This window comes from Sciurus carolinensis, chromosome 13 (assembly GCF_902686445.1).
Source record: "Sciurus carolinensis chromosome 13, mSciCar1.2, whole genome shotgun sequence".
Taxonomy (NCBI): Eukaryota; Metazoa; Chordata; class Mammalia; order Rodentia; family Sciuridae; genus Sciurus; species Sciurus carolinensis.
Genome location: NC_062225.1, coordinates 20644169 through 20667300, shown reverse-complemented (window position 1 = coordinate 20667300; position 23132 = coordinate 20644169). Strand labels below are relative to the sequence as shown.

The 23132-nt window shown below is 32.4% G+C and overlaps 1 protein-coding gene across 3 annotated transcripts in view; it reads right to left on the bottom strand.

Moving 5' to 3' along the window:
• The window catches only part of Aplf (aprataxin and PNKP like factor), a 108357-nt gene that overhangs the window by 63507 nt on the left and 21718 nt on the right, over positions 1 to 23132 (bottom strand). For all 3 annotated transcript variants that reach the window (XM_047522484.1, XM_047522482.1, XM_047522481.1), the window contains exons 3-6: positions 19691 to 19863; positions 16063 to 16210; positions 15618 to 15750; positions 1143 to 1327 (exon numbers count right to left, since the gene is read on the bottom strand). In XM_047522484.1, the coding sequence (XP_047378440.1) occupies positions 1143 to 1327; positions 15618 to 15750; positions 16063 to 16210; positions 19691 to 19863 (639 nt within the window). The remainder of the gene's footprint in view (positions 1 to 1142; positions 1328 to 15617; positions 15751 to 16062; positions 16211 to 19690; positions 19864 to 23132) is intronic.

Sequence of the window (23132 nt, the reverse complement as noted above, 5' to 3'; positions counted from 1 at the left end):
CTGTCCCTTCTCTCCACTTACTCTTCTTTAAGAGAATATAATTCATTCTTTCCAAGTAAATAATTCCAAGTCCACTCTGAAGTCCTCACCAAACTGTTCTCTGAGTTCTTAATAATTGGCAACTGACTACCATCTGACTAGATAGGTGAGCCCAACCTATTGTTTTCTCTCACATTTAACTCTCTCTCTCACCTGCTCTGCAATGTAGCCATCTCTCCAGGACCAGCTGCCCACCAGTATTAAGATTAAGAATGAAAGTGGGCAGAGATGGAGGGTGGGCTTTGGAAAGGTCCTGCTCAGGTCTTCAGTCTTAGTGTTCTCTGCCCCAGCTATACCAGAAAGTTCAGTATAAAGGGTTACGGAAGCTTGATCCATGTCTCTCCCATGCTGGAAGAGGTAAATCTCTTGAGTTCAGTTCTTTCTGGGACCTGTCTGTAATACTCCCTTCATGTCATCAAAATTACAAAAATACCATGAATATCTTGGATCTGCTTATTGTTCTTTATTCATTTAAAAATATACCTTAAAGCTTTCCTTATGACTATTAAACTTTATGACTTGGAATAAACATAGTAAAATGTGTACTATAGATTTTCTTTTGAATAAAATAATTTCTCTTCTGAAAAAAAAAGGCAAAGACAATTGATATATTCAGAGTGCAGAGAGTACAATCTATGAAGCCTCAAAGTTTACCTAAGACAGGTTTAATTTTAATAAGTATTTATATCAAATATGTATGAGCCATGATATATTTTGCTTTCACTCATACAACTTGACTCTATAAGTAAGCAAAGATGAATCTTTAGGGACTGGATGCATTTTTCTAGCAGGAAAAGAGCATTCACTAAGAGATATAAGAAAGTAAATAATCAGAGACAGACATCATAACCCTATGTACATATATGATTACACAAATGGTATGAATCTACATCGTGTACAACCATGGAAATGAAATGATGTACCCCATTTGTGTACAATGAATCAAAATGTAGTCTGTGAAAAATTTTAAAATAAATAAATAATTTAAATAAATAAATAAATATCATATATAACACTAAAGTAAGTTTAAAATGGTAATAAAATCTAAAATTATTCTAAAAAAAAGAAAGTAAATAATCAAATAATACATTTAAAAAAATCACCTTGGATGAAATGACAGACTCTTCTTGATCAGCATTTTTGCACTTCTTCCCTGCATCTTCTTCTGCTAATATACTTTCTGAATTTCCTGATGAAATTAATCGCTTTCTTCCTTGCTGGGTCATGTTTACTTGGGGTTTATCTTTGCAGATTCCTTCTTTTCCATATCCCTGGATTATATTATTATCTTACACACACATACATAAAAAAAAAAAAAAAAGAAAATTATCTTCTGGATCTTTACATGTCAATATTCCAAAAAAAAAAAAAAAAGAAAAGAGAATAAAAGAGCAAATAAAATTAAAGTTCCATTTATAGTAATGCCAACTTAAAAACACTCATTTGCAAATAACAAGGCCAAGGTGCTAGTGGGAACTCTGTGCCTTAAATGTTTCACCTTACCCCTCTTTGAACTTTGTTTTCATCTGCAAAATGGCAATTATAATAACTCACAGAGTTTTCAGAAGTAAATGTGTTGATATGTAACTATCTATTAAGGTATCTGACACATCCTAGTTTTATATTTTCATTGCAGCACTGAATTTCTCTAAGAGAAAATTCACACAGAGCAACTCAATGAATCTTGTATATGCTTACTAAACATCTAATACCCACAGTGAGGAATCCAACTTACCTTAAAATAGAGATAAGAACCCAAAATAACCCAAAAGGAGAATGACCTCTACAGACTGTCAAGGAAGAAGTTAAGACTCAATAACAATGAACATCTTATCCTATGAAATTTCAATACAGTTGGTAAGCCTAAGTAAGTATAATATTTTATTTAAATTTCACAAATCATCTAATAAAAAATAAAAAGGACCTAGTTTTTTTGGTTGTTGTTGTTTTGTTTTGCTTTGTGCTGGGAACTGAACCCAGGGCCTTGTGCATGCAAGGTAAGCACTCTATCAACTGAGCTGTATCCCCAGCCCAATCTACTTGTTTTTAAGAGAAAAATATTCATGGCTAATTGTCTACCTTACAGTAGAATGATAACTTCATAAGGAGAGAGACTTTATGTGCCTTATTCATTATTTCTTCCTTGAGTCTCCAGTACCTACAAATGGCCGAGTACAAAGCTGGTGCTCAGTAAATATTCTGAACTAAACAAATTGTGAATACAAACAGAATTTGCCCAAAGATTCCCTGGAGATCCAGAATATCGGTATGTAAATAACCTGTAATCATTATGTTAATATTCCAAAGGGGTTAGAAAACTTCCATATTCTGGAAAAAGCTAGAATATGTAGTTTAACCTCTGTGGGTCATATAGTGTCTGTCATAACTACTTAACTCTGCCGTTATAATACAAAAACAGCCACATACAAGACATTTATGGATGATCATGGTTGCGTTCCAACAAAACTATTTACAAAAAAAAAAAACTGGCCTATAGTTTGCTTAGCATTATTCCAAAGGCTATTCAATGGCCTAAAATAATAATCCTTAAGTTCAGGGGAAAAAATGGCAATGGAATAGTATTCATATTATCAAATAGGAATATAAATTGAATCAATATAAAAATAATGTATAGTAGTCCTGCTTTATCCACGGTTTCACTCATCCTTGGTCAACCATGAAAAATTCCAGAAATAAACAATCCATACACTCAAAATTGCATGCTATTCTGAATAGCACGATGAAATTTTGCATCATCCAGCACACTCCCACCTGAACATGAATCATTCTTTTGTCCAGCAATAGCCACACTGTATATTGTTAATTACTTAATAGCTGTCCTGGTTATCAGATCAATTGTGGTATCTCAATGATTATATTCAATTAACCCTTATTTTGCTTAATAATGGCCCTAAAGCACAAGAGTAATGATTTTGGCAACTCAGATATGCCAAAGATAAGCCATAAAATGTGTTCTTTAAATGAAAAGGTTAAAGGACAAAACATTTTTTTTTTCTTTCAAGTACCAGGGATTGAACCTATAGGCACTCTAATCACTGAGGACTCCCTTTTTAAAATTTTTTGCTTTGAGACAAGGTTTCACTAAGTTGCTGAGGCTGGCTTTAAACATGTGATCTTTCGGTCTCAAGACTCCTGAGTTGCTGGGATGACAGCTATGCATCAACTTGCCTGGTAATACAGATATTTTGAAAGGGAGAGAGAACAGACCATATCCATATAACTATTATTACAGTATATTACCAAAATTGTTCTATTTTATTATTACTTATTATTGCTAATCTCTTACCATAACTAACTTAGAAATTAAACTTTATCATAGAAAACAAACATGTATAGGGAAAAAAACAGCTTTATAGGTTTTGGTTATCAATGCTTATAGGCATCCACTGGGGGTCTTGGAATAGATCCCCTGCAGAAAGGGGGGAAACTACCGTATTTATTAAATAAAACATATGCATAAACTAGTCCAATAACTAAACTTTGCCTAAATTATTTAAATATTCATCATGAATCTAAATTAGGAAGTATTTCATAGCATTTTTGGAAACTGTCAGGATGATTTAATAGGACTAGACAGCTTGGTGTAACATATGCAACAGCAGTTATGAATTAATAAAACCAAATAAAATAATGATAGTATAGCAGTATTGCTTACTATGCTGAGTACTATAAAATGTAAATTAAGACACAGCTTCTGCTCAAATGATAGTGTACCACATTCCATGTGGCACACATGTACATAAAATTCTAAAATTAAATATACATATTTAAAATAGCCAATTATTTAAAATTTCAAATTCTCTACTACAGATATTCAAAAGACCAAAGCCAATTTCTTTTTACATGGGAAGAAGCCATTTTAATACTGATAAAATGTTCTTCTAAAAGAGTATATAAAATAAATAGCTTAATTGACATAACAATTTTATAACAATCTGGTATAGCAAATATTTTTCTATATCCAGGATAGGTCCAATTAAATGACAGAAATATAAAAGAAATTAACTATTAATAAAATTATTTTTTAACTGTTACTAACTATACTTATGAGCTATATGAGTGATAGCTACATGCATATATGCCATTAAAATATCTCATCTGAGCTGGGCCCAGTGGCATACATCTATAATTCCAGTGACTCAGGAGACTGAGGCAGGAAGATGGCAAGTTTGAGGCCAGACTCAGCAACTTAGCAAGACCCTCAGCAACTTCACAAGACCCTGTCTCAAAATAAAAAAAAAAAAAGGGCTGGGGTTGAGGTTCAGTGATTAAGCACCTCTGGGTTCAATCCTCAATACCAAAAAAATCTTTTATCCACTCTAATCCTCCAGAGAAACCAGTCAAAACAGCCTATTAGTAATTAGATACATCTCCTTCTCAACTTTCGTCTAAGTTTAAGTAAACATATTTACAAATACAAATGTTTTAACACATATAGGTCTAAAAGTGTAAGTGCTGTTCTTTCTGTGGCATAAATTCCTAGAACTGCAATTTCTGGGTCAAAATGTGTGGTATATTTAAAAACTTAAGAGATACTGGCAAACGATATTAAAAGGGTATACTAAATTATCCTTTAACCAACAATGTTCAATAATACCCATTTCTGCCAAATCTAGTTATTATCAATTGTTTAAATTTGATGAGTTAATAAGTGACAATTGTATGTTTTCAATTTATATATACCTAATACTAAAGTCATGTATTTATTAACTATTAGTATTTGTTATTCTGTAATATATCACATACAATATACAACATTTCTACTGAGTATAATATTTTCTGTCATAGACAATTTTTTAAATCTTCAATCTTTTCTGACAGGTACTATCTTCAAGTACCTTGTTTGCCAGTCTCTGAGTAAGATGTTTGCATACAAATATTTTTGTCATTTTTATCTAGGAACAATCTGTCAATTTTTCCTTTATGGTTCTAGGTTCCCTATCTTCTCTTCAGAACTAATAAAAATATTTTCCAAATTTTCATCAAATGCCTTAACAATTTTAAGTTTTAAGTTGACATTATTAATTCAATAGAATCTATCTCTGAATATGGTATAAGTATGGATCTAATATTATTTCCTTCCAAATAGATTATTTCCCCCAAGCATTTATTGAATAATGTACCCCTTCCCCACCAGTTTTAACAGATAATGTTTTATAGTAAATGTATCTATTTTGATCTGTCTGAGTGTTTCATTCTTTCTACTGGTCTAACCTTTATTCCTATATCAGAACTAACGATTACTAAAAACAGGTACCCAGCCCAGATAGCAATATAGGGGAATTCCAAGAAAAAGGTATTCAAGGTATTTTGCCCCTGCAAAAATACAGAAAAATTCTTAATTCATTTTCTACAAAGCTGACATGGCTCTAATGTTAAAATCTGCCATATATGGCATGAAGAAAAATACTGATTTATAAATATAGAGATGTCCTATATCAGATATTATCAAATTTAATCTAAGAGTATAAAAATAAGCAGTCATCATGACAAGGCTGAACCTACTCTGTAAACATAGGCATGATATAATATTAAGAAATCTACCAACATCATTAATCATATTAACACATGAAAAGGCACAGCTATTTCTATGCCAAAAAAATTTTTCAAATAATTGAACAGTATTCATGAAAAAAAGTAAAAATAAAACTACCTAGTATGAGTATTCATCAGAATCAATACCAACCAAGAGTTAAACTGAGAGAAGACAGAAGAGAGAAAATAAGTACATATCAAAAACAAACAAACCAAACCAGGACATTTAGATGTAAGTGGCTATCAAGTGACACATTTGGAACATGGGCTTTACAGTCAGATAGAGCTAGTCTCAGTTATAGCTCTGGCATAACTCAGATATGATCTCAGATATGTCATTTATCATCAGTTAACATTATTTGTCCCATTCCTAAGTGTTCAAAAGATTTCAAAATATCAAATTGGTTTCAGACAATCTAAGTAAATGTCAACGGACATGGTATAGGACTAAATGTACAAAAGACAGAAGTTACACATATATCAATGAGCTTAAAACGTGTACCGGAAGATGGCTTTTAAAATATCTAGCAAGGATTAATTGATGTGGGTCATCAGTTACTTAATCAAATAAAACAATTTTAAAGGCTATGCAATGAAATTTCTAATTATGTTAATTTATAATTAGAATTCAAGTACACAACTGTTTTGTACTTCTTAATTTTTCTTCTAAATTTGTATATTTCTTAATTCCATTAAAGGTATTAAGGAACCTAACCTTGTTCTTATAAGTACATTTACCAAAATCTAAGTTTATATGAAGATAGGCCTGAATAAAAAACTTTTTTATCTTATTTTGAAGCTTTAGCATTTTAGTGCATTGGTACCATATAATATTCCCGTCCCAATCAATGTCAGATAACTGTCATTTGTATTTTCAAGGTGAAGTGCCCAAAAAGGCAATTCATATTTTATGTGGTACATCTGTCAAGTAAAAGTTAAAAACTGATTATTTGAAGCAAAATGCATTTTGAACTATTATAAGCAATCTAGTAGTGATGATGCAAAAGCAATTTTAGTACAAACAACTCTGAAAGAAAAAGATCTGTACTCATGTAGGCAGTTCACATTACTACAATTTTTGGTCAAGAAAAATTATTCTTTCTTTTAGAGAGAAGTTTTGTTCTACTGAAGGAAAGTACCTGCTCCTTCCTACTACCAACCCTCATTTTCCTTCCTACAAAGTGAGGATCATGTTCAAAAAGAAATGTTACTGATGAAAATATTTTCCACATAAAATGATTGTGGAGGGGATAAAAACCATTCTACTAAAATAAAACTCTTTACCAGGAAACTCTTAGATGTAGTTTTGAAAATTCTTCAGATTAAACCACATCCCCCTCAACATACAATGTATAATCTACTCTTCCCACAAGAATACTCTGATCCTACTATAATCCAACTAACATTGAAGAAGGTATATTCTGCACATTGTACATTTAATCAAAAATGTTTGAAGAATTCCATGACCACTGAATATGAGAATCATTAAGGATAGTAATATTCCAACTAAAAATGTATTCATTTCTACTATAATTTATAAAAGATAATATTCAACATAAAATGACAGAATATCTTAAGTGAACTAATCATCCCAAATAAAACCATTATAAATTCAGGACAAAATATTAAAAGGAACAACTATTTGAAGGCATTGGAGAGTGAACAAAAAGATAGTCAGAGAGTATTCTAACTTTGAAAAATTAACTACAACATGCAAATGAATTTCTGATTGTTTTCCTGAAGGCATTCTCCAATTAACAAGTGGTAGAAAACTGCAATCTGGTTTGAGGTTAGTAGAACAGATAGAAAGTTAGGGATGAAAATCCCATAAGGAAGGGAGTCCAGAGGGGGCGAGAACTGTAAGGCATGGTGCATCCCCATAATCCCAGCAGTTCAGGAGGCTGAGGCAGGAGGATTGCAAGTTCAAGGCCAGCCTCACCAACCTAGCAAGATGCTGCCTCAAAATAAATTAACAAGGACTGGATGTGACCTTGTCTCAAAATAAAATAACAAGGACTAGATGTAGCTCAGTACCATGGGTTCAATCCCCAGTGCAAAGAGGAAGGAAAAGGAGGAAGAGAAGGAGGAGAAGGAGGGGAGGCACTGGCAGCAAGAACAAAATCCTACAAGTAAAAATGACCCAGTGCTGGGGTTTGTGGCTCAGTGGTAAAGTGCTTGCCTAGTATGTGTGAGGCAATGGGTTGAATCCTCAGCACCACATTAAAATAAAGGGAGTGTGTCCATCTACAACTAAAAATATGTTTTAAAAAAATGACCCAAATCTTTGGCTGACTGCTATACTATGATGTTCATGGAGGAAATCCCAGGAACCCAGGAAAAAGTCACAGTTGAAAAACAAAAGATTTAAGTAGAAAGATTACAGCTGCTGTGTTCACATCAAGGAAAACAAGAGACTAAAATCTGAATCCAGCCGAGTTAACTGCCTATGAGAACAAAATACTTTCTTAGGAAAACATAATGAAATCAAGAGCCTTGGTAATCTATCATTCCTAACACCAATAACCAACAGAAAATCAATAGCTACAGAATATATAAGAAAATATGACCCATATAATATTTTAAAAGCAGTTAAGAGAAAATTAACCTAAGATAACCAAAAAGTTGTACAGAGACACATACTTTAATGCAGTTATTAGAAATATGATCAAGACTTTATAAAAAGAGGATTGTAAATTAGCAATAACACTAAGAAATCAGTATGGATGTTCTTCAAAGACTAGGAATGGAACCACCATATGACCCAGCTATACTATTCCTCGGTATTTATTCTAAAGAACTAAAGTCAGCATAATATAGTGAATCATACACACCCATACCTATAGTAGCACAATTCACAATAGCCAAACCATGAAAGCAGTCCAGATGCCCATCACCAGATGAATGGATAAAGAAAATGTGGTATATATGCACGATAGAATTTTTTTTTTTTTTTGGTACCAGGGATTGAACCCAGGGGTGCTTATCCACTGAGCTGCATTCCCAGCCCTTTTTAAATTTTTATTTAGAGATAGGGGCTCTCTTAAGTGGCTTAGGGCCACACTGAACATAGCTATAAAGAAAAATTTATGGGAAATGAATGGAACTGGAGAACATCATGCTAAGTGAAATAAGCCAAGTTCAAAAAGTCAAGGGACAAATGTATGTTCTCATATGTGAAAGCTAGAGAGAAACAAGGGTAAAAAATAGGTATACATGTGGTGGGACAGGGCAGGAGTCTTGTAAAAATAGAAGAGACCATACGGTGGAGAAAGGGGATCAGGGAGAAGTGGAAAGAAATGGGAAGTACTGAGGAATAACGTTAACCAAATTATACTGTCCTATTATGTGCATGAATGGCTATGTAACCACAAATCCCACTGCTATATTTAATTATAATGCAATAATAAAAAGGAAAATATGTCCTTTTGTGGTGTGTGTGTGTGTGTGTGTGTGTGCATGTGTGTGGTCTGGAGAGCGAACTTGGCTATGTACTGTACCACTAAGGTACAACCCCAACCCCAAAATAGTTGACAGGCCCCATGTTTTCATTTTGTACTCAGCTTTTCCAAAAAAAAAAAAAACTAGGAATGGACCACCATATGACCCAGCTATCCCACTCCTCAGTATAAATCCTAAAGATTTAAAATCAGCATACTACAGTGATGCAACCACATCAATGTTTACAGCAGCTCAATTCACAACAGCCAAGCTATGGAGTCAACCTAGGTGTCTGGGGTTGTGGCTCAGTGGTAAAGTGCTTGAATGAATGAATAAAGAAAATGTGGTATATACACATGATGGAGTATTATTCAGTCTTATAGAAAAATGACTTTATGGCATTTGCTGATAAATGAATGGAACTAGCGACTATCATGCTAAGTGAAATCCCAAAAATTCAAAGGTAGAATGTGTTCTCTTTTATTGTGGAAACTAATCAAAATAAAGGAGAGAGAGATTAAAAAAAAAAAAAGAAGAACAGAAAAAAATCAGTGAAGTAGAAAAAGGAGAATGAAGGGAAGGAAGGAAAGATTGGATACAGAAAGACAATGAAATCAATCTAACCTAACTTTCCTATGTACATACATGAACGTACCACAGTAAATCTCACCATCACGTACATCCATAAGACACTAATTAAAAAAAAAACTATAATAGCAAAAAGATCAGTAGAGTAGAGGGAAGAGAACAGGGGGAGGGAGGAGGAGAGGGAAAAAGTACTAGGGAATGAATTAGAACAAATTATATTCCATGCTTTCATAATTTTGTCAAAATGAATCCTGTTGTCATGTATAACTAAAAAGAACCAATTAAAAACAAAAAATCATAAAGGCAGACTGTATCTCTGGGGGTATGCATGGAAGAGATGCTGGTCTGCATAGTCTGCACACCTCATCACTGTGCCTCAAAAAACTGAGGAAATCAAAGATTTTTTTGCTCACAGCCAGGCAAAAGGATGCCAAATCTTTAATGAACTTTGTAAGAGTTTGATAGATATCCTGATTCCCAATAGCCAATTAGTCCAGGAAAGCATTTGAAAGATGAGAGATTCCTTTTTTTTGATCACTGCTCTCCAGATTTCCACTGGTGGCCATTTCCCTATAAATCCTAGCTACTTTGTAGCCTAAGGTTTCGGGATCACTTGAGCCCTTAAAAACTGAATTAAAAAAAAGAACTTCATAAAAGATAATAATTTCAAAGATGCTGAAGCTCATCAGAGAGACAGAAACTATCAAAAGAATAAAAGAAAGAAAGAAAAAGAACCAAACAAATTAGAGAACTGAAAAATATAATAACTGAAATGAAAAATTCATTAGATAGGCTTAAAAACAAATCAGAAATAGCAGAAAAAGAATCAGTAAACTTAAAGATGTAAAAGTAGATGTTATCTTTAAGAACAGAAAACTAAAAGATTAAAGATCAAAAGAAAATGAACAGACCTAACTTACTGGAACTAAATCAAGCAGTATAATATATTTACAATCAGGAATCCAAAAAGGGAACAGAAAGAGAATAGGGAAGAAAAATATTTGAAAAAAAAAATGGCAAAATCTTCCCAAATTTCGTGAATAACAGCCAAAAAGGCAAATGAACCTCAAGGACAATTAATACAAAATAGTCATATACAAAATAGGCACTTAGTCATATAATAGTCGAGTGCATGAAATTAAAGACAAAAATAAAATCTTCTTAAAAAGAAATTTGATCCATAGAGCTTCATTGAGAAACTGTCAAACATTTAAGAAACAAATAATCCTAATTTTTCATAACTCTTCTACAAACTTAATGTCTGTCACCCACCAATATTCATATATTGAAGCCCGAATCCCTTATTTGGTGATGGTAATTTTGGAAGGAATTCAGATTATGAGGGAATTATTGCCTTTAAAAGTGGATGATGGTACAAAAGCTAACTCATTCATGCTCTATCTCTCTCTCCCTCTACCACATGAGAAACAAAGATAGCCATCTAAAAGTCATAAGAGGGTCCTCACCAGAATATAACCATGCTGGCACCTTGATCTTAGACTTCTAGCCTCTAGAACTATGTGAGAATAAGTGATGAGTAAGCCACCATGTTATTCTGTTACAGACTCCTAAAATAAGACAAACTCTTTCAGAAAATTGAAGAGTAATATTTCCAAACTAATTTTATCAGACCAGCATAACACTTACATTAAACCCAACAAAGATATTATGCAAAATGAAAATTATAGATCAATACCACTCAGCATAAATTTAAAAATCCTTCATAAATCAATCTTAGAAATGAATAAAAGAGATAAGGCATAATAGTCAAATGGGTTTATCCAAGAATGTAAGGTTGATTTAATATTCAAAAATCTATTGTCTAACCCACCTTATGAATGGGATAAAAAAGAAAAACCACATGATTATCCTATTAGGTGTAGAAAAAAAACTTAATAACATTCAACATCCACTAAGGTAAAAACTGAGCAAATTAGAAATATAAGAAATTTCTTCAATTCAAAAAAGAAAACCTATGTTAAATCTATAAGTAATCAAATTTAATAGGGAAAGGGTTTTTTTCCTCTAATATCAGAACTAAGACAAGAATATCTACTATCACCAATTCTTGTCAACATTGTAATGAATTTCCTAGACAATGCAATTAAGAGGAAAGGACAGGAAAAAGAATTAAAAGATGTGCACAAGGAATAAGTAAAACTCTAAACACATACAATGTCGTCTACACAGAAAATCCCAAAGCAGCTATAAAACAAGCTACCAGAACCAATACTTACTTAACAAACTTTTATAGTATACAACATTAATATACAAAACAATTCAATGTTTAATATAGTAAAAATGAGCAATCGGAAATTGAAATTTACAAAATAATACCACTTACAACCAGCATCAAAATATGGAATACTTAGGAATAAAAATGCATACAACCTATACAAACTATAACAACCTATACAAACTATAACACCAATGAGAAAAACTGACCTAAATGAATTGATCTAAAAGAGTTGTACACTTTAAAAGTGTACCTGATATATTCTTCAGTAATTTCAATTCTAAAAATATACAATAAGGTAAACTGCATGCCATGGGAGTTACTAAAATTTAAGACTACAACACTACATGTTGGTGAATATGTGCAGTAAATGGAATTCACACATTTCTAGGGCCTATGTATTGGGTCTATTTTTCCACTTTGGAAAATGATTTGGCAGCATCTTAGAAAGTAAACATGCATCTACTCATTAACCTAGCAATTCCATTATTTAATATTTATTCAATAGAAATTAAAGTATATGTCTACAAATGTAGTTGTATAAGGATACTTATTGCAGATTTTTTCACAATAGCCAAAAACCGGAAACAACCTAAATATCCACCAATATGTTAATAAATAAACAATTTGATATATTCAAATAACAGAAGACTTCAACAATAAAAAGAAACTACTCATATGTAAAAAATGAATCTCAGACACTGCTAAGAAAAATAAGCTAAACCAAAAGACCACAATAAGTAATAAACATGAATGGTAGAATATTATAAATGATTGAAGCCATGTAATAGGTAAATAGGTGCTCATCACATATATGATTATTTTTAGTTTTTTCCCTAATTTTTCAGAAAAATTTAAAAGACAATGTTTAAATTTTATAAGGTTTCCCATCTCCCTGTTTAGTTTTTTTTTTTTAAATAGTATTCTGTAGAGAAATTATCATAAAACACTTTGATACCTGCTATGGTTTAAATATAATTTGTCCCTCTAAAACTCATATTGAGTTTAATCATGATCGTAAGGTATTAAAAGGGTAGAAACTTAGTATGACTACAGTGTTTAGAGGTGGAGCCTTTAGAACGTAAATAGGACTAGTTAAGGTTATTAGCATGGAGTTCCCTTGATTAAATACTGGTGGCTTTACAAGAAGAGGGAGAAAGATCATATACATGTACACAAACTCCCTGCTCCCTGTCTCTTACCATATGATATCTTGCACTGCCTCATGAGTCTGCAAGCAAGACCCTCAACTTGAACAAGAACAGTGAGCCAAAATAAGTTTATTTTCTATATAATTTTCCCAATTTGTAGTATTTTGTTATTAGCAACAGAAAATGGATTAATAAAGTAAGTACCATCATTCTGTTTGTTACACTTCTAACACTATTTCTAGGCCTCTTATTACCACTTCAAAATAACCATCAATTCTACTTGTAGGTATATACCCAAAGGAATTGAAATTGGTATGTTAAAGAGATATCTGTACTCTCATTGCTATAGTTTGGATCTGGAGTGTCCCCCAAAGTCTTTTATGTAAAAGGTTTGGTTTCCAGCTTGGTGCTTTTGAGAAGCTGTAGAAACTTTGATGGAACACAGTAGGAAGTCTCCAAGTTATTGGGGAGGGCCCTTTGAGGCTCTTCCAGAGCTGCCTTCTTTCTCTTTTTGCTTCCCAGTCATGTAGTGAATGGTTTTGTGCCAGACACTCTGGGCATGATGCACTGCCTTGTGAGAGATCCAAAGCAACAGGGCCGATCAATCCTGGACTCAAACCTCCTAAACTGTGAGCCAAAATAAGTCTTTTTTTCTCCATAAGTTGATTATCTCAGGTATTTGTTATGGTAAAGGAAAGCTATTACACCCATGATAATTGCAGCATTATCTGCAATGGCCAAGATATGGAAGCAACCTAAGTGTCACCAGCAGATGAATGGATAAAGAAAATATAGTAGAGATACCCAGTGGAATACTACGTAGTCTTTTGAAGGATGTAAATTCTGTCATTTGTTACAACATGCATAGAACTAGAGGACATTATCCTAAATGAAATAACCAGGCACCAAAATAGAATATTTTGTAGGATATCACTTATATGAGGAATCTAAAAAGCTGATCTCATAAAAAAGTAGAAAGGTAGAGGAGGAACTTGAGGAGGGAGAGGGATGGGAAAAGAGGAGATGTTACTCAAAGGGTACAAAGTTTCTGTTAGGTTGATGGAGTAGATGTTAGTGATCTATTGCATTACCTTGTAACCACAGGTAATATAGTACATATCTTTCAAAACTATTGAGAGAATAGATTTTTAACATTCTCCCTGCAAAGATAAGTTGGTGAGGTAATGGGAATGTTCATTAGATTGAATGAGTCTCTACAATGTATATGTCAATCAAAACATCACATTGTACCCCATAAATATACACAGATTATTATATTGTCAATTAAAATACATTTAAATGAATAATGTTACAGAGCAGATTGAAAAAAATTTGAAACTATTTACACAGGTTTTTGACTGACTTTTGCATTTGTATATGTATATTAGAGATGCCCATCATTTCCTTCCTGATGATGCCCTCTAAGAAAACCTGTACCTGACTTAAAGTGGGCCAGAATCTCTTATCTCAAAGATAGAACTAGGAAACACAACTACCTATTAACTATTTGGTAGAGAAGGCTTAAAGAGAGAAGAGGTAAGCCAATACCAGAAGTTAGGCAAGTCAGAGCCATGTGCACAAACATAGACAAACAGAAATCACCAGCCTCTGCTGTGGAGGGAGGTAAACAAAGTAAGATCACGTGTCCAGAGAAGGGAAGAGAAGAGTAGGGAACAGGAGTAGGCTGTGAGACCTGATAGCCATCCTTCACTTGGATTTGTATAACCAGGCTAACTTTACAAATTCCCTTTTAATTAAGTAAATTCAGGTACTTCCTAATAAATAAAATTTTGCCTAAATAAGACAATTAGTAAACATTTAAAAACTCTTGAAGCAATGGGAATACCCAGCAGAAATCATAAATTATTGTGATATTTATCACAAGTGACAGTGTAGTGATAGTGCGCTACACTAGGAGAGAGGTCACATCATTTTTAAATCTCTCAGCACAAACATTGTGCATTTGGCTTTTTAAAAATTCAATTAATATAATCCCAGTGATTCAGGAGGCTGAGGCAGGAGGAGGCTGAGGCAGGAGGACTGTGAGTTCAAAGTCAGCCTCAGCAGAAGTGAGGTGCTAAGCAACTCAGTGAGATCCTGTCTTTCAATAAAATACAAAATAGGACTGGGGATGTGGTTCAGTGGTCAAGTGCCCCTGAGTTCAATCCCTGGTACCCCGCCCCCCCAAAAAAAACAAACCAGGCTGGAGATGTGGATCAGTGGTTAAGCACCCCTGGGTTCAATCCCTGGTATGAAAAAAAAAATTAATGAAACTAATTTTAAATGTTTTTATTGTACTAAAATTTTATCTTAAATGTAAAACCAACAAGTTGATTTGAAAATCTATATTAATATCCTAAATGTGACACATAACAGCACTTGTTAAATAAAAAAAATCATTAGGATAAACAGAATAAATACTATCATTAGGATAGTATTTGATGAACGGCATAAATAACACCTTGTGTTTTAAATTAGACTCTATGTACACCTAAAAAATTCTTAGGCTAAGCTATACCTACACAATCACCATTCTCTTTGTTCAGAAAACTTTCTAAATCTGTTTGATATTTTCCTTCAAGTCAGCATTAGCAGAAACAAAAAACTACCTCCACCGATGACAAGTGCTGAAAGGTTTTGATCACTTAAATTCTCTGCTAACATCCAAGCTGGAAGGACTCTTTTCCTCTGGGCAGGGTTTGATTGTTGCTTACTGAAGTCTCTACATTCACCTAGGAAAGACTAAAAAGGCACCTATTCATTAACTCCTAAAGACAATCGTGCATCATTAAGCGTTTGTAAAATTATTTACTTTGCAAAAAAAAACAAAATATCCATCTACAACTATGGATTGAGTTAAATTTCTTTGAGAAATTCATTATGTCTATTAGTTGAAGTGTTATCCCAGTGTGATAGTCTCTAAAGCTTAACATAACAGCAAAACAAATCAATGCTAGGAAGACTGTTACAATAAGACTAATTTTAGTTGTCTTTTGTGTCCTCAAAATAACTTGAAGAACATGTTATGAGTGGATGCTATTTGAAATTTCTCACCACACTATTAGTGGTAGTAGTCTGGATCTTGGCTAGTTCTGTGCTTCTTTCTAGTTGTGAGGTGCCAGTTGTCTTATCAGGTAAATAAGTCACAGGAGATTTTGGTGCTTCATTTAATATATTATCTTCATCAAGCATTTGGCTGTTTCTATAAAATAAAATAGAAATTTATTTTTTAATCATTTAAAACACTTCTGCCAGAAACCATGTCATTGTTGTGTTCCTTTTCTCAAACTCAGCAAAAATAAAAAGACAGATTATAAAATGGTAGAATAAAATATGTAGAATATACTCTTTTTCTTCTGCCACCCATATTGCCATGAAATAAACTAATCTTTCCAAATCATAGGCCTAGAAATCATAGCGATTTATGAGATGTGTGGCAACCATCTCTCTCAAAGCTTAAGAGCTATTTATTTTATTTAATATTTTCCCAGATAAAAGTTAAGATCACTACCCTGTATCTAAAGTGATAATGTAAACTGCAAGACCATCAGCTAAGCTCTTGGAAAAATAATTAACAAAATCCTGAGTTCAAGTTTACACAGCTGATACCAGAGTTGTGGCCAGTATCACCACTTATGAAATCTCCTTAAAATTTATAGTACAACTAAAAACTTAATTTCCTTACACAGGAGTATCCATGGTCACATGGGGAACATACTTGCTGAACTACTTATTTCATATTCTCTGCAAAGTGCATTAGGATCATACACAGTTGTTGAATCATTATTTAAAAAGCATATTGTATACTTCAATTTAAAGGATATCATAAAATAAAGCTACATGGACAGAGATCACCTCAGCAGTTGACAAGGACTGGAGGTAGAGTGAAGGAACTACAAGAAGCATAATGGTCCTTTTTGGGGAATGAAAGTGCTATCTTACTGCAGTGGCCCTTAACACAACTATGTATATTTGCCAAAATGAATAAATTCTGCAGGTAAACTATGCATCAATAAATGTGAACTTCAAAAATTGAAGGTGGAAGATTTTAAAAATGTGTCTAGCTGAGAAGTATCTAATTAATGGCTTATTTTGTTTTAGTATTTCTTATACAAAGAATAATCTTTAAAGGCAGTTTTTTTTTTTTTTTTTTGATACCAGGGATGATTGAACCCAGCAGTACTTAACCACAGAGCCACATCACAACCCCACTCTTTTTTTTTTTTTTTTGAAACAGAGCCTCACTAAGTTGCTAAGGCTGGCTATGAACTTGTGATCCTTCTGCCTCAGTCTCCCGAGTAGCTGGAATTACAGGCTTGAGTCACTGCACCTAGACAGACGTGAATTTCAATGGTGGGAATCATATTGAGTGGCAGGAATAATTATCTACTCTATGAATATTCTGCATTTGATATCAATTCAACAACTGATAAAGTTGTGTTTTTACTCACTTTTTGGCTATTATGCATAATGTTACTGTGAATATCCATGTATAAGTCTTTTTTTTTTTTTTTTTTTGTGATGCTGGGAATTTGAACCCAGGACCTTGTGCTTGTGAGGCAAGCACTCTACCAACTGAGCTACATCCCCAGCCCCATGTATAAGTCTTTATATAGACATATTTTCAATTCTTTTGGTTATAAACCTAGAAGGGGTTTTTCTATGTTTAAAATGCTGAGGAACTATCACAATATGTTCCACGTAAGATGTACCATTTTGCAATCCCATCGTAATATATGAGTTCCTAGTTTTTCCACATTCTTAACATTTGTTAATATCTTTGGAGTAAGGCCTTTCTAGTAGATATGAAGTGGTATCTCACTGTGGTTTTACTTTGAATTACCCTATAATTCATGATATTGAACATCTTTTCACATTCTTATTAAGAATAACTATTCAAATCAGATGTGCATTTTTAAATTGGGTTGTCTTTGTGTTGAGTTATGAAATTTTTTTCTGGCTATTCTGAGTATAAATCAATTGTGAGACATGATTTACAATTATTTCCTCACATACTGTTGGTGCCCTTTTACTTTCTGGACTGTCCTTAGAAACATAAGTTTTTAAATGTGATAAAGTTCAATTTATCTATTTTTTCTTTATTTGTTTGTACCTTTGGTGTTATATCTAAGAAACCATTGCCTAAAGCAAGGTTGTAAAAATTTACACCTATGTTTCTCCTAGGACTTTATAAAGTTTTAGCTTTTGTATTTAGGTATTTTGTATTTAGGTCATGGTATGTCTTTCTTTTTACATATTGCTAGATTTGATTCATAAATACTTTGTTATGAGAAATGTTGGTCTTTAGTTTTTCCTTTATTTCCTTGTAAAGTTTTGTCTGACTTTCGTATGAGAATGAGGGAAGCTCCATAAAGCAAGTTAGGAAATATATAATCTTGTACTTCTGAAACAAACAAAAAAAAGGTATAATATTGGCATTGTTTTTTCCTTGTAAGTTCAACAGAATTTGCTACTGATGTTCCCTGTGGGAAATTCTTAAAATAACAATTCGATTTTTTTAATGGGATAGGAGTCATCCACTATTTTTTCCTTCCTGTATCCATTTTGGTAAGTTTTATTTTTCAAGAAATGTATCAATTCATCTAAATGGCCAAATTTATTGGCATAGTTTTGCATATTTCTTCGTTTTTCTTTTAGGGTCTGCAGTATCAACAAAGATATTCCTTCTTCTATTCCTGATAATCTGTGTTTTCTTTTTTTCTTAGTAAGCCCTACTATGATTTTACCAAGTTTATCAATCTTTTCGAATAACCCACTATGGTTATGCTGACCTTCTTTTTGTCTCTTTTCTATTGCATTGACTTTCAGTCTTGTATAGTTCCTTTTTTTTTTCTTTTTACTTTGGGATTAATTTGCTCCTTTATCTTCTTAAAGTAGTATAGATTTTATATCTTTCTTGTCTAAGAACTAAGGTAGCTGCATCTCACAGGTTTTATGCTATTTTCAGTATCACTGTTCAAAATATTTTCTGATTTCTTTGTGACTTATTTTTGACCAAGAGTTATTTAGAAGTGTGTAAATTTTAAAATGTGAAGATTTTTATAGATATCTCATTGTTATTGATTTCAAGTTAATATTGCAATTAAAGAATATACTCTGTACAATTTTGTCCACTTCTACAGGTCTAGTTTATGTATTTTACGAAAAATAAACTTTTAAAGCCAAATAATATTCCAATGACTGACTCAAAAAACTAGGGTTTGAATTTTAACTTTATGATAGATTATCAGTATGTTTATACTAATATCTCATTTCCTTAGTTTTCCTATTTTGTGTTTTCTGTTATTTTTATAAAAACAGATACATAACTACGTCTAAGGGGTTAATACCTTAATAAAATTTAGCAAGCTAAAAAAATGAGAAAAATGTAGTCATTTTCAAATTAACTATCCTGGTTACTACTGAATGGAAAATACATTCTGAATACAAAGGTAAAAGATACCACATATGGGATCAGTCATTATTAAGGCATAATGAGTTGCTGAGTTTCCAAAGTCAAATGTTTTCTAGAAACACACACACGTGCACCCACACATACACACAAATTATGTAGCTACTATAGCTCCAATTCAGAGCCTAGAATGGCTTCTACTAAAGTATTTGTGATAGCCAAGGAATTAGAACTATCATTACTAACTCTCATTTCACCATACAGTCTTACCTCAACGTACATTCCATTTCTGTTTCCGAATGTGTAGCAAAAACATGAAAAATGTATTTGTCAACTAACAATGAAAAACTATCACCAGGATTCAACCAGCGCCATAGATTTATCTTCATTGGTAAGGGCTGGCTTTTCTCAGAAGAGTGATAAAAACATGGATTTGTGTGTATCTATCAAAAAAAAAAAAGGAATACAGTGATTTGGGGACTTGAAACTACAATAGAAATACAACTAAATATGAACTGACCTAGAATTTTGGTATTAAAACAATTTACATGTAAACGTATACTTAGAAGTTTAATAAACTTGCCTTCATAAGTACGATAATTAGTATTTATACATAAGTAAGAAAAGAACTGCCTCCAACTACTCCAGGAATCAAATAAAAAAGCAAAGTTATGAATTAACTAGTTAAAAAAAGTCTTCTGCAGAGACAATTGAACATTGGGATAAGAAACATGAGCATCTTAATACAATTTAGAAATGAGAAACAATGAGAAGGGAAATTCTGATCAAGTCTCTCAAGCAAACAACACAGTTTTCATTCTAGCTCCCTTGAAAAGGAATCTTATTTTGTTTGAATGAACTGCAATTATAAAGATTATCATCCATATTCAAGTCACAAGTAATAAGAATATCTCAGTTGAAACTATTACATAAGCTACTATTTTAAATTATGTTTGCCATTGACTAGCTCCTTAACAAAAATGAGAGTTGTCTCAAAAAAAAAAAAAAAAAACTATGTTGAAAGACACTTTAAAAATTTCAACTACAGTCAAGTTAAAATGGGCCATTTCCACAGGTCAGATAGCTTTTATTATCAATATCATTGGATTTTTTAAAATAAATAAGTTTTAGTGTTGGACAAAGCAACTTTACATAGAGTAACTTCATCAGTTTAAATGAGATTTTTTTTTCTGGCGGCATAAACAATCTCCAGTAAAGCAGAGTAATTACCATCCTGGGACTGGACATATGCTGAAGAACAACAACAAAATTCCAGACATAACTGAAGATAGATTAATATAATCTTCCTAGTTCTAACTCTAATTTCATGAGGATTTGGTCATAAGTCACTTCTATGTATATCTGCTATTAGAAACATTTCTACCCTTTAAATCTGTGTTGTAAGAAACAGTAAAATAAAACTTGGAGATAAAAGTTAGAGGTAAAAATTTAAAACAAAGGCAATACCAATTTGGCAGTTCATTAATTTATTGGTAAGAGTCATTTTACAAAATATATACAAGACTGCATAAGATGCACTGTAATTTATGCAACACTGTATTCCTAAAGAGTAAAGAGTGGTTGATTTTTAAAACTCAAGTTACAATTTAAACATAATATTCAAGAACCTTTCACTATGTTAACAGTCACTCCTAATTTCTCTTGAAGTGGTCCTCTGCCTCATGGGAGATAGAGATTTTGGGCATAACAAGCACACGACACATCAGCAGTTTCTGAGCTTGTACACACTGCTGGACTTAGGAATTATTCCATTTACTCCTCGTCTTATTAAGTGAAGCTCCCTTTTCTTGAGTATGCCATGCCTGGCACAGTCAAGAACTCTGGGTTCATGAAAGAGACATGAGTTCCAGCAGGAATATACATAGTTTTTGTATGAATCCTGAATATTCTTTAAGCGAATTTGCTTCTTATAATTAAAACCATATTTTTAGTCACAACTACTATAAAAATTCAGATGAATCTCTAAATAACATTAAATATTAACAAAGTCCTAAGCTTAAAAAGGGTAGGATATTAAATACACAGGCATAAAGTTGTAGGAATAGAAAAGGCAAAACACTTAAGAAAGGAAATTATATTTCTTTACAAAGTTATCACAAATCCAAAGACAAAGAAATATTAAGTTTGAATATATGCCTCAGTTGAGAGCGTTTTATTTTTAAAATATAGGTAATTAACTATTAGGCAGTTAGTAAATCCCATGAAGAAAATGAACCAATGTTCCACAATCATCATTTTCTTTTTCTTAAACTAGAGATCCCAGAACTAAGAAGAAAAATGACATTCTGAGAAAGTTCAACATCTGATCCTTTAGCTTAAACCTATATAATAGGTTAAACCTACATAATATGTAATACTCACTGAGAGTTGGCTAAAAAAAATCTATGTCAAACTATTTAAAATCCAACTAAAATGGCATGCAAACATAAGGTCCAAAAGGCAGTTTTTAAAAGTTACAAAGGAGGCAAATATTCAACAATATTAAAAACTGAATAGGAAGAAGACACACACATAGATACAAAAAAAAATCCTGAAATAAAAACAATGACATAAATACATATAAAACAAAACTTAAAACTACAAATACTTTATGTAAATAAATTAAAAAGTAATGCTAAAGGTCACAATTATCTTAAAACTGACTAAAAATAGTAAAAGTACATTTATGTGTATATGTGTCTGGTTTATTTTTTAGAGTATTTTATTATAAAAAGAAAAGTAGATTGAATTGGACCTATAATATTTTTAAAAACATAAAATTAGAGCTGTGGATGCAGCTCTGAGGTAGAGCACTTATCTAGCATGGGTGAGGTTCTGGGTTTGATCACCAGCATCACCGAAACTAGAATAAAAATTTTTCCAACCTCTCCCAAAACCAGAACCAAATAGATTTACAGATTTTACTGAATTTTCAAATTCTTCCTGAAGCCAAAAGAAATGAGTGGATCCCCATTTCCTTCAATGAGAAGAATTTAACTCTGATCCTAAAAGCAGACAAGGGCAGACAAAATATTAGCAAACCCAAGCCCACTGTGAATAAAATATACAAGCTATCTATATGAGAGACATATTGTTGGTGCATGCCTTTTAACATATCTGAGGAATTGTAAATGCAAACTTAAATAGATTATGCTATAACTTAAGAAGTGCTGCAAAGGATGCATTAACCCTGTAGAAATGGAACTAAAATGTAAATCAATTTTCTATAGCTTTCTCTTGAAGTTATCATTAAATATTAAAGAAAGACTGATGTATACCCAAAAAGAGGCTCTTTTATTTTCAGTGCTTTTTTTGTTTGTTTGTTTAATTTAGAAAGTTTTTTTTTTTTTTTTTAACAAAATGAGTCAAGGAAAAGCTACTATAGGATTTTACAGATATTTTACAGTATACTCAGAACTTCTAGGGAGAAAAACAATCATGACTCAAGAATTTTGTGAAACAGAAAAAGCACAATCATCTAAAGGCATATGTTTTGAGGATCAACATAACTAGGCAAAAAAATCCTGTGACTTATATACACTTATAGAACTACTGCCTAAGTTATTCAAGAGTCAAAATGAGTAAGATTTTATTAAAATTAACTATAACACTGACAATTATGAATTCATCCTGAAGATATAACTAACCACTGGTAATACAGTCGTTTATAGAAAACACATCAGTTTGCCTTTATAATGCATTTTCTCCCTGC